Source organism: Anopheles cruzii, chromosome 2 (genome assembly GCF_943734635.1).
Source record: "Anopheles cruzii chromosome 2, idAnoCruzAS_RS32_06, whole genome shotgun sequence".
NCBI lineage: Eukaryota > Metazoa > Arthropoda > Insecta > Diptera > Culicidae > Anopheles > Anopheles cruzii.
The window spans coordinates 60879548-60891947 of record NC_069144.1 but is presented as its reverse complement, the minus strand read 5'-3'; the positions used below and the strand labels follow the sequence as shown (position 1 = coordinate 60891947).

The following is a 12400-nucleotide window of genomic DNA, read 5'->3' as shown; positions in this document are numbered from 1 at the left end:
AAGGCAAAGCCATTTGCTAAAAAACGTTACAAACGATTCGAAACACATATTTGTACAAATTATTATTTCTCCCAATGTTCAGTCTGCAATACGTCGTCGGACGCGGAAGACGTTATTCGAGTAGATTCGAAAATGAAGTCATCGACAAGATGGATTCTCATTTCACTGTTGCAAACTATTGTTCGACAAACTTGTTGCAATTTAGTGGAGATGGTGGACGATATCGCCAGTTTCGATAACAGCACACAAGCAAGTGGCACTGAGATGTGTGTTTTAACAACAGAGAACTCGACTCTACATGAAACGGCTCCATTTCTGCTGTCCACGGTAATGTCCAAATACCCAACAACATTCGTGAATAAGGATCATTCCATCGAAGTCAGCGTATCGAAGGTCGCTAGTGTGGTACTAATGGACCTAACGGGATTTCCAGAAGAGGTGCGATTAATCTGCATTGTATTTGCCATTGAGTCAAACGAGCTAGAAGCGTTCGATCACTTTACAGTTTCCTCGACAGTACGTAAAAAGACATCTGGCCCACCATCCGTGCTACAAGAAACCGGCCAAATTCATCATCCTCCTGAGTAGGACTAGTTTTGAGCGAAGGAAGACCATTCTGAGGTTCCTCAAACACTATGGGATCCTGAACTACGTTCTCGTTCCAATAGCCAGGACGATTCCGGCGAATGGTACATTCGTGGTATACACAGAGAATCGGTTCACACTCCAGGAGTACTTCTTCCGCTCGGATGATCGTCCCGTGAGTCGCTTTTTTCCCAACAAATTCCTAGACCTCAACGGTTACCTTTTTCGCATGGTCGGACCAACAATCTTTCCGTTTTTTATTGTACCACACAATTTCAGCGCTCTTACTGCATTCATTGATATCATGTTCAAAGAACGCATGAACGGCACCATTCATTACACGTATTATAACAAACTGCAAGGTGATTGCTGGTTAGACCAGGATGAGTACCGGAAAATTATCATGCACACTTTCTATTTGCATGAAAAGTCGGGTTTCTTTCTTTTATGTCCGGTGCGCACCGAACGTGACATTTTGGGTCACCTGCTCAAACCATTTTCAGCCGGCATCTGGGGTATTTTAGGTGCGGTTTTTGTGTTCTGTAAGATAATCCAATTCCTGTTTCCGAAGATCTATCGTTACGACCTGATCTCGATCGCTTTCTTCGGTGGTGGAGGCACCTATTACCAGCAGCCCTTCGCCTTCCGTGCTGTTATGTTAACGCTCACTTTAGTTGTGTTCTTTCTCTCGGAAGCCTACCTCACGAAGATCATCTCTTTAATGTCACTATCGCCATATCACAAACAACCTCAGACACTTGCTGAACTAGCAGCGTCAGATTATCGCATACTCGCAATGCGTAAAATAAATTCTTCTATACCCCGTGTTCTTGCTAAAATTATTCTTACCTATAACGAGACTATGGAGGAATATGAAAGGATAGGTGAACGGTTTTATCACGTTTACTGTAGTACTTGGAGCGAAGGCGATGCTCGTTACTTGAAAGCCGTGGTTATGCCAGAAATGCACATCGTAGAAGAACCAATAGTACCTTATTCTGTCTCGATTCAATGTCATAAACATTCACCCTTTTTCGAAATGTTTTATCGACAATTGAGCTTCTATTACGGTTCCGGTATTTGGTCCTACAAATGGAAGTCTTACGTTGATAAGATGAACCATTACGATACCGTAATTAATAAGTCACAGTCGTTCCGTGAAGTGATCTTTGTGCTCGATGATTTAGCCAGCGTCTGGATGGTGGTGGTTGTCGGATGGTGTATAGGCATCGTGGTTTTCGCGGGAGAAATAATATACTTTAAAATCGAGAAAACCAGAAAAAAGCGAAGACCCTCTGTCGCATGGCATTAGCTTTACTAAAACATTATTAAAATGCCTGATAAAAATAAAGACAAAGCTATGTATTGAAGAATTAATTTAACAGTTGCTTGAAACATCGATTTCGTTAGCAACGGAAATTTGAAAGACAGAACGGCCATCGTTAAACCAACCCCCTATCTCTCACCATCCGTGCTACAAGAAACCGGCCAAATTCATCATTCTATTGAGCGAATTTGATTTTGAACGAAAAGATGATATGTTGCGGTTTCTCAAAAAATATGGAATCCTAAACTACGTCGCCATTTCGATAGCTACTGGAAGTTTGACGAGTGATAAATTCGTGGTATACACAGCGAATCAGTTCACCCACCAGGAGTACTTCTTCCGCTCGGATGATCGTCCCGTGAGTCGCTTCTTTCCCAACAAATTCCTCGACCTCAATGGATACAAGTTCCGCATGCAGGGATACACCCATTTTCCCTACTTAGTAATGGAGTTGGGAGCTCCCCAAGGGGTTCTTAAGATTTTCATTGACCTCGTCATCAAAAAGCGCTTGAACGGCACCACAATCTTCACGGATGACATCAAGCTGCGGCCTATACAGGATTGCTGGATGAACTACGAGGAATTGCGGAAAAGCTTCATAAACATCATTTACTTTCGAGAATCGACGGGATATTATCTGATTTGTCCAATACGCAAAGATCGTGACTTTGTGGGACATTTGTTGAAACCATTCTCACTCGGTATTTGGATCGTGCTCGTTGGGATATTTGTGTTTTGCAAGTTAGTGCAGCGCTTCTTCCCGGAGATCTATCGCTATGATCTGATCTCGCTTACTTTCTTCGGTGGCGGAGGCACCGAGTATCTGCAGCCATTTTCCTTCCGTGCCGTCATGCTGACGCTCGCCGTGCTTGTGTTCTTCCTGTCGGAGGCCTACACGACCAAGATGATTTCCCTGATGTCCTTATCGAAGTTCTACCAGCAGCCCCAAACTGTCGCCGAAGTGGCAGCATCGGAATATCGCATTTTGACCGTGCCCAACATAGATTACAAGTCAGCGTTCAACGTTCTGGCCAACAACTTTCTCACCGCGCGTGAAACCGTGAACGAAGAGCGCCGACTTGGCAATCGGGTGTACGAACTGTACTGTAGTATCTTTGACGAAAGTTCCGCTCGACTCTTTAGCACACTCGAACTAAAAGGAGTTGACACAGGCCAGTACATCATCGAAGAGCCGATGGTACGTCATCACATCACGATCCAGCTTAACCGAAACTCGCCGTTTCTCGAAATGTTGCAGCGAAGTTTCAGCTACTTTTACGACTCCGGCACGTGGTCGTATATGATTAGACGCCTTGCCGAGCTGCTAGGCGAAGAAGAAACCAAACTTCAAGCGCAGAGCCAGTTCCAAGAGGTTGTTTTCGGCTTCGATGATCTGGTCTGGGTCTGGATAATGGCGGTGGTAGGCTGGTGTATAAGCATCGCGTTTCTCGTAGGAGAGCTGATATACTTCAATGCTGGACAGTGGCGACAGAGGCTCAATATGGCATTTGGAAGCACTTAAATTCAACAACACAAATAGATAAGCGTGATTTGAGCTTCAAATCGATAACATTTTCGCTTCACCATCACCATGTTTGACCGCATGAGGAAAAAAAGGATGAATAAAATGCTGAGCAAACCGCACCTCGAACAGGAACGCTTTTCATTGGCTGATCGACGAATGGGCTACTGATGGAAATGGTTCTATTTTCCACTCATCAACGACGTCGACCGTTTCGATCACGTATTAAGGTCATAAAAATGCCTACACGAAGCGTTTGAGCCATTTTACATCCATCAATCAATCGATTCCGAACCCAAAACCCAGCGCAGGCTGGTCAGCGGACAGTTTTGCGCCAACGTTCCGCACTGGTGATTGAGCGTGCGAAATGACCACAATTCTGGGAAGGTGAGCCGCCCCGCGGTAGTGGCGGTGGTGGTGGTTCGCTAAATGGCGACCGGGCGTGGAAATGAAAATTAATACACGTTTTCACTCGCCCGTAGTTATTAATCATCCTCACATGCGAGGACAGTGCGCGGAAAAGACAACGGCCACGATCGAGAGGCACGGGAAGCGTGTAACGGATAGCGCTCCAGCGCACGTAGATCTCCTCCGACGAAGACATCTTTCTTATGTGGCAAACATCAAACATCATAAATCACAATTTGTCCCCTTGCCGGAGAGCGTGAGTGAGCAGCAACCGCTCCGGTGGCAACGGCTTCGATCCGGCGCTCCGATTCTTGGCCCGGGATCCTTGGCCTTACGATCCTGGGGACAGGCATCGGTGAAAGTACAACTTGTTCCATAAGGTGCACCACACACCAGCGCGCCGTCGTTGCTGTGTCGTGTCGTCACGAGCCGGACCAAATCGCTCATCAATCTTTGGCCAGGCCGGTGGTCAGACATACACTTTTATGCTGACATCGTTAGCAGCGTCAAACGGAGGCCTCCGTCCGGGTATGTGGAGCCTTTCGAGCGAGAAAACAGTCTTTGCGGCTATTAGACGTTTTATTGGATCATGGTAATTGGATAACTGGGTCAGAGTGTTTGCGGAACAGCAGCTCTCGACGTGATCTCCGTCGGCCGTGGGACAATGAGGACAAGTTGGCCCCCCTAATTGCTCAAACATGCTGAAGGCTGGCGATGCCGTTGGCAGATTCTGTTTGTTTCGACGTTTTGTTCGTTAAACAATACTGGGACAGTTAACGTTCACAAATGTAACCCTTTGTAGCCTTCAAACGGAAACGGTTCCTTACCGGTTCCGAGGGGCAGGTTAGGCCGGTGTACTACCGAGTCCAAACAACACGCCCCAGTGAGCTTTATCAATACTTTTTTTTCTCTTTCACCATTGAAAGTCATTGAAACAATTCCAACGCTTCCTCCGTATTGTGTCACCTTTCTTCAGCTTCTCACGAACAATGTCTCTAAATCCAAATTCATCAACCCACCACCTGAATCATTTACATTGTTCGCTTCCGACAGGACGAAGCACGCCACCCACCGCGCCGAAGGTGTCGACGGATAGGGCCACCCCGAAAGGGGCAAAGATTAATTCACTTTTAACGAGCATAATTTTTCCCTCTTTTCACCGTTGATGGGTTATTAATTATTTCGCGCAATGTACGAAAAATCCGGCTCCGCACGCTCCGCAATTTGTGAAGTCCAGCCCTCCGTCCAATGAGGACCGACGCAGCGATCTTCGCACTCCCAACTCCCCGCAGCACAATGGAGTCCTTATCGCGTGGTGTGAATAACGTTCATTTTGTCAGACAACCCCTACGAAGGGCCACCCGCCGAAGGCTCGGTTTGGACTTGTCGTCCCTTCTCGAGCCATGCCGGCGGTTCTGCTAGACACGGTCCGGGTTTGTCCGTGCGTATCACCACGATCCATCACGCCGACACGGGCCCTTCAGCAATACGTCGCCGGAGGAACGGGCTCCCGCGGCTGAACCATCGCAGCTGCTCCTGCACACCGCACCGACCGGGCACGTCGAGAATGACAGCCGACTACACACTCCACCAGAGAAAGGCTTTGGAAGTCAGCCAACGGGACAGTCGGGATTAGAGTTCGCTGGCAGAAGCAGCAGGAGACAGTTGTTTAAAGCGTGTGTCCCTATACCGCTTGCTCGGCCTTTCTACCGTGGCCTATGACTTTAATGCCGGCCCCCGGCATGATTGTGGACCGGCAGCACCTTCCAATTATCGGTTCATGTTTTATAAGATGACACATTTCACACACGGCGACACCGATCACGAGCCATCGGTTGCTACGGCGACTGCTACGATGCTACTACGGTGGACCAGTACGGTCTGCATTCGCCATGACGACGAGATGCGACGGAAAGATGGCTGCTTAGATGCAGCTTACCCGTGCGTGACTTCCCGACAAAACCGAACTTGTTTGTTTTGATGCACACACATTCGAATGCTTCATCTCAAGTTTCACGCCTAAAACAAGAATGAAAGAAAATTATTAAAGGAAGGATTGCCAATGTGCTCAAAAATTGCTCGCCATCATCGGCCTTCCAATCGGTCCAGTAAGTAAAGTTCTCGAGCCCTTCATTTCCCGCAATGTTCACCTCGAACATCATCATCATCATCATTCGACACGACTAGTGCTCATTAACGGTACGTCATGAAGTCGTGATGATGACGACGACGACGATGCGTGGTTCGTCTTTATTCCGACGGCCACTGCCGGCCACCAGCCTGCCGTCCGGCGGTCCTGGGGTAATTAAAAGGCTGAAACGGAGCGCCAACCGGCACACGAAGAAGGTAAATTAAATCTAAATGTCCGAACCACGCACCGCGCACCCTTTGCCCAATTACCGGCCGGAGTGTCCCCGACCCGAGGCCCCGGTTGGCTTTGGGTGGCCGCCGTCGCCAGGAGATAATTTATGTCTCTCAACAATTTAAAAATCCGGAGCCCTCGGAGCGAGCATACTTTGCTGATCCCAACGAGACACGGCCGACTGGCTGGCCACTTCGTGTTCCCTTCAGCTTGGGTTGTCGTTTTCGCTCACTCGCTGCCTCCTTGCCGTGTATGATTAATGGACGTAAAAGCCCCCAAATTGAGGAGTAAGTACTCACAGCGGCCCGCGGCCGCGCATTTCAAGTGATGCTGCTGCTGCTGCAGCCAGGAAGCGGCAGGAATGATTTCCCTCTTTTACTGTCACTTAAGACTCCCCTCGTTTAATTTTTCGCCCTCTTTACTTTTCCCCGGCGCATGGCGCAATTCTTCCTTTTTTTTTGTTTTTTGTCCGGTGAAGACTTCATTCCGGTCGGTCAGGAACCGGTCGGAAATCGATTGCCCAAAGGTATTATGATGGTTTAAACGCGTGGCGAGCTCTCTTCATCGGACGGCTTGTTTTGGTCTAGACTTGACTTCATTTCGGGTTAACGATTGAGGGGCCCAACGACTTTAAATCATCTCCCCCTCCGGGTCGAACCGTGCGAAAGAGCACGCCATCGGTTCGATCGGATCCGCGCCAGCGCCGAGATCCTGGGTTTACGATCGAACAGTGGAGTGTCCAATCATAAACAGGATGTAAGTGTGGCCGGATTACACCTGATTCAACCGACCAGTAATACACCCTCTTTTCACCTCATCATCATCAGCAGCAGCATCAGCAGCCGTCCTCAGCCTAATCAAGCGTGAAGTAGAAGGCTCTGCACGCGGCACGGCCACTTCCAATCATGGCCCGATTGCAGAGCCCCGTGTAACGCGCGTAACTAAGAGGTCGAGCGGCCAGGAAAGGCACTCCGAGGCGAGAACCGAGACGGCGTTCTCGGGATTAGTTTGCTTTGGTGAACAACGGGGGAACACTAATGAACGGCAAACAGTGGCCAGACTCGTAGGTTAGTTGGAGAAACGATTCCAGCGGGCTCCGAGCAGCGAACCGTGCTTTCCATTAAAAGCCCAAAAGAGTGCCCAGACCTTACCTTGATTTTAGGATTTCAACTTGAGCGGAGCATGTTCGGCCGGGAACTAAAGTGTTGTTGAAATCGGAGTACTTATGACCGAACAATTCCATTTTAAAACTCCTCTCTGTGTGACGTAATTAATAATCGCGTCCCGTAATCGAGTGTAATTTTGCAAATTAATTTTCTCTTCCGTAGCGCCGATAGCCCAGCCTCTGACGGCCGTCCCGATTGTTTCAGGCCGTCATTTTTCATGCAGATTAAGAGGCCGCCACGACTGCACACTGTCTGTCCTCTCTGCTCAGCTTGACTAACCATCCAGAGCCCCTCGTCAGTCAGGTTTACAACAATCCAACCGCAGGTGGCTGGGTTTCGGCATCGGCAGGAGCGCAGGAGGCCCTTCTGGAGCGTCATGCGGTCACGCTCCGGCAACTCCCGTCACCCTGGCTGCGCGCGCGCGCTTGACAAACAATGGACGGCGCAGAAAACGACACACGCTGACGATAGTTTTCCGGTGTCTTCGCTTCAAGTGGCCCGGAGTTCGGCGCCCAACCCACCCAGAGTGTTGGGTTTCATCAGTTGTGCACGACGCGTCGTAGGCCACAGCCACGCGGACACAGGCCACAGGAGAACCCACCACTGAGGGCGCACAGAGTTACCGTCGCAAGTGGTCGCCGAAGTTTTACTTTGGTTCCGCGTTCCGTTCCGGTGCCGGAGTGCGAAATGGACCGTCGAAGGTACGGGCCGGTACTGGCCACAGCTTTCGGGTTCGGGCTGCTCGGTGTGCTGGTCCACCCCGATCGGGTTGCAGCCGACCTGATGGGCGACATTCAGCAGGGTCTGCAGACGACGGGCAAGCTGTTCGGTATCAACACCATCGCCGATGTGGCCGACCTCGTGGCCAAGGGATTCGCAACACGCCGGGGGACGACCTCGGAAACGCAAGCGGCCCCGGTGCCGACCAGCGACGAAGGAGGGGCCGGCAATGGCTTCCTGTCCCCGCAGACACCGTCCATGATGATGATGATGATGCGACTGTTCGGGCTGGACGGTGGCCAGCTAGGAGCGATGCTCGTCAACGGTATCATATTTCTGGCCCACGTCGTAAGTATCAGAGAGCACGCGCGCCACGGAGTCGAGTTGCCGTGGGTTCCACGACGACGACGTGATACTTTCGCCCTTCGCAGATTGGCACCAATTTGGGCGCGTTCCGAAAACCGACCCCGTTGGACCCGGGAATGGCCACGTTTCTGCGGGAACCACCGCGTCATCCACCCGGCGAGCCGGCCAGCCCGGATGCCGTTCCGGAGTCGAACTCCAGTGGCAACCCTCTCGAGTGGATGCTACGCAATCCGTCCAAGCGGTTCCGGGTGCTGCTGGATCAGGTCGAGAACAGTGACCTCACCGAGTACCTCGAGCGTGAGCTGGAGCACCTGGACCAGTACCCGCCGGAGGACACCGACTGCATTCGGTTGCTGATGTGCAAGATTAAGCCGTTCGTCCGGAAGATGCAGCACGTCGTGCGGGACCAGATCACCCAACCGTCGGCGCCAACCGGGGCGGAGGACGGCGACGAAACCGCCAGTGACCCCCAGGTCGACCAACCGGACGGCCCGGAGATGCTGAAAGGTATCTACCGCAACCTGCCAACGTCGGACGAGTTCCGGGCGCAGAGCAAGCTTTGCGAACGCCAATTTACGCGCTGTTCCCGTGAGTTCGGACCGGGAAGAGTGTCCTTCTAGTGCTTCTGCGGCGTCCGATTCGTTTTATTACTAGAAGCATCGCAACAAATAGAATGGCGTAACGGATTGTTCACATCCATCCAACACATCCATTTGTGGGGCGCGGCATACCGAAAGGGCGAGTTCAAGGGCCCCGCGTCGTGCTGATTTGCCGGACAGCCCCGGCGATGGCGATTATCACCAATCTGCACCGTGGCAATCTATCAGCCTTGTCACAGATTAATGCGTGTCAATTGCCTTTCAATTCGCGGAATGCCGCGGAATCATTTGCATTAATATTCCCTCCTCAAGCAGAGGATAATTTGTAACGGACCGGGCCCAGGGCCGACAGGGCCGACGAGACTTTTTTTGGCTTACAACACGCAATCCGCAATCTCACGTCGATTATATCAAACAACATGCCGCGCATTTGAAGGGCAAATTAATCATCTTCATCCGAACCCCGGGAGGAGCGGCTCGCTGCCGCGGCCCCGTCGGCTGATGATGACGTTAGCAAATGTGCATTCAAACGGAACATTTATGTGGCAACATAAATCATGCCCCGCAGAATGGGTGTGCCATTTTGCCAGCATCTTAAACACTTTATGAGTCTTTATGAAACTTTTTTCCAAAACCCCACGAAAAAAGTGTTAAAACTAAAGTAATTAATCAGCCGCCACGGAAAGACTATACTTGATCATTTATTTGCTTTCTCTGTTCAATGAGGCGACGACCGTGGCGCGTCGCCATCGCGTTGCGCGGAATGCGAAACATCGATCCTTTTGAATGCCCGCCGTCGGTCCAAATACGGAGTTACATCCCATTAAAATTCCACCTTCAGCCTACGGTACGGTCCTCCGCGCGGACAGCATAAACGCACCTAAAAGCATTAGCATCCTGGCCCGCAAATCCTTTCACCCGAACGGCCCAAACGAATTCCACGCCCAAAAGCAAATTACACACGTCGCGGCCCCGTCGCGGAGCATCACCGTATAATGAAAATGGCAATAAATGGCGAATCTGCCACGAAAAAGGGGGAAGACGCAAGGCCGAGCCATGGCAGTTTTGGCATACATTTCGAATTAATCTCGCGGCTCGGGCCCGGGCCCCGGTTCGTCAGCCGTCCGTTATGCGCCGTTCAGCCAGGGCGCAACATAAAAACATATGTTTCGGAGTCATTTTTCTTTTCGCTGTGCCGCGCCGCGTAATGGCGTGTTGTTGGTGCACCCCGTTCGCCTTTCGCCCGGTTTTCGGGGTGCATCCGCATGTGCATTGTGTGCCGCCGCCGGCCACAACCTACCGTCCAGGAATGTTTTCGCAATTCATGGAGATACATATGAATGAATTCATAATATGCTTTTATTTTCCGCTTAGCATCCTTCTTGCTAACGGTACCCACGCGGCACATCTCGGTGGCCGGATTACCCCGCTTCCAAAGCCGTCGATTCGTATATTCCTGCTGGTTGGCCGCAACCGGTTGGTTCGTTTCGGTCTGGTTCGGTTTGGTGTGTACCTCCTTTTATGCTCGCTGCATTGTCTTTGCCACAACACGGCCGGAGAGCCGGAGCATTAAGCCGAGCACCGAAGGAAAACAAAACCCCTTTGCACGACTTTTGCTCCGCAAGAAGGGCGCATTTTTGCGCAACGGTTCGTCCCAATTTTACTCCCATTTCAATCCGAAGGCCCCCCTCGCCGCCACCAGCACCGCCACCGTCACAGTATGTTTATCCTCCACGGGGTTATTTATGTACATACATTAATTTTTCGTTGTCCCACATTCGGTCCCGGTCCGCGGGCCCCCTGAAGGACTTTGTTTTGTCAGGCCGCGCGGCGCGCTGCTACCGCGGACGGTCCGGAGAACATCTTTTTTAACAGCTCTGGCTCCTTTTCGGGGTAGAAGAAAACTTTGACACATGTACCCGGTCACATTTGCACGTGCTTTGGGGCCACCGCCGCCGCCGTGCGCCGCGGTGTGCGATAATTATGATGATGGGTTTCGCCGGCTGCATGTAGGTAGTCGCCGCCGCCCTCCCTGGAAACACCGTTATGACACACGGCGGTGAGCGCACGGCGGTGATCGTTTTTCTTCCAGCCCATCGCCGCGCGCCCAGTCCTTAATCACATTATTTTCCGGCAGACCGCGAGTACGGCGGACGGATTTTAACCTCCTTTTTTGGCCCCGAAGGGAAGGGTTGGCCGCCGCCGCCGCCGGAGTTAACGGTACGCCGTGCCCTGCCGAAGGACCCGCTTTTTTAAAACGGGGGGGAAAACCTCTAATTTGTGTCGTTTCCGTTTGCTGGCCACCGGCGGGATGGTTTCTTTATTTTATTTCACAACAAAAAAACGAGACCTTTCTCCCATTGTAAATCCCTTGCCGGCCGCCGGAGGCTGCGAGTGTCATTTTGAGAAATGGTCGCTCGTTTGTGGGCCGGACACAGGATCGCCCAGGAAGGACACCGAGATTGACGGGAGTGTGAATAATGGGTCCCACACTAATGTGCACGCAGTTTTTCGGGAATTCATCATTTTGCCCCAGAGGGTGCGCGAGGATTATGAAAGTGCTGCATGCATTGCGCGATAGAGGTTATTACTGCATTATGGCTTGTTCTGGTGGCACTCAGCACTCGATCGCGTCGTTTGCACCACACTCAAGCACGTGGTTAATTTACTTCACAAAGCAAAGCAAGCATAATTTCAATCCTACACCTAGACTACAATGTGCCAAACAGCCTCAAAGAACTACGAAACAACCACAAAAGACTTACCTGGAACACACCGGGGTGTCGCTTATGCCACAGCACGGGGGCCGCTCCGAACACTCAGAGTAGACCTGCAAAAGCGAAAGCAAATGTTTAGCTTAACCTCTCATAACTTCAAATGTCATCGTGTTAATCGAAAACCGGGTAAAATCCACTTCTCACTGTCTGCCATCCATCCGCTCCGGGAACAAGGGGTTTTCGAGAACCCGGAACACGTGCGGAAGGATATCTTCCCCGGCTTGCTGCGACTGCTGCAGTTGCACCCCACTGAAGCATGTGATTCGGTGGCGGTAGTAACTGCGGGCGGCCTCCTTCGATGCCATTTCGTTCCATGGTGGTTGCCTTTGATGTAGTGGCGTCCCCATCCTCCGACACACACACACACCGGGGCTCAACAATGTAAAGGTGCTGGCGACATCAAAGACAATCCGAACAGGCGAACGGAGCGAAATCGACATGCAAATGGTGGTCGTTCACAGAACCCAGCAGTGCCAATTGTTCCTGACCGACTGGGAAGTAGTGTTTCGTGTAAAATTTTCGATTCGCATTTAGTCACTACAATGTCTGACGTTAATCAAAGATGAAA

At 51.1% G+C, this 12400-nt stretch overlaps 1 protein-coding gene across 1 annotated transcript; it reads left to right on the top strand.

Annotated features, from left to right (window-relative positions):
- The first annotated feature begins 8057 nt into the window (after nucleotides 1-8057).
- LOC128267180 (uncharacterized) lies at nucleotides 8058-9076 on the top strand. The gene is made up of 2 exons (XM_053003969.1): nucleotides 8058-8438; nucleotides 8522-9076. Exons 1-2 carry the CDS (start codon nucleotides 8058-8060, stop codon nucleotides 9074-9076), a joined length of 936 nt encoding a protein of 311 aa, XP_052859929.1.
- Nucleotides 9077-12400: the final 3324 nt, after the last annotated feature.

Excerpts from the sequence above, each read along its gene's own strand:
- LOC128267180 (XM_053003969.1), top strand. The coding sequence starts at position 8,058 with ATGGACCGTCGAAGGTACGGGCCGGTACTGGCCACAGCTTTCGGGTTC. Across the intron at positions 8,439-8,521 it reads TCATATTTCTGGCCCACGTC|ATTGGCACCAATTTGGGCGC; the intron begins GTAAGTATCAGA and ends CGCCCTTCGCAG.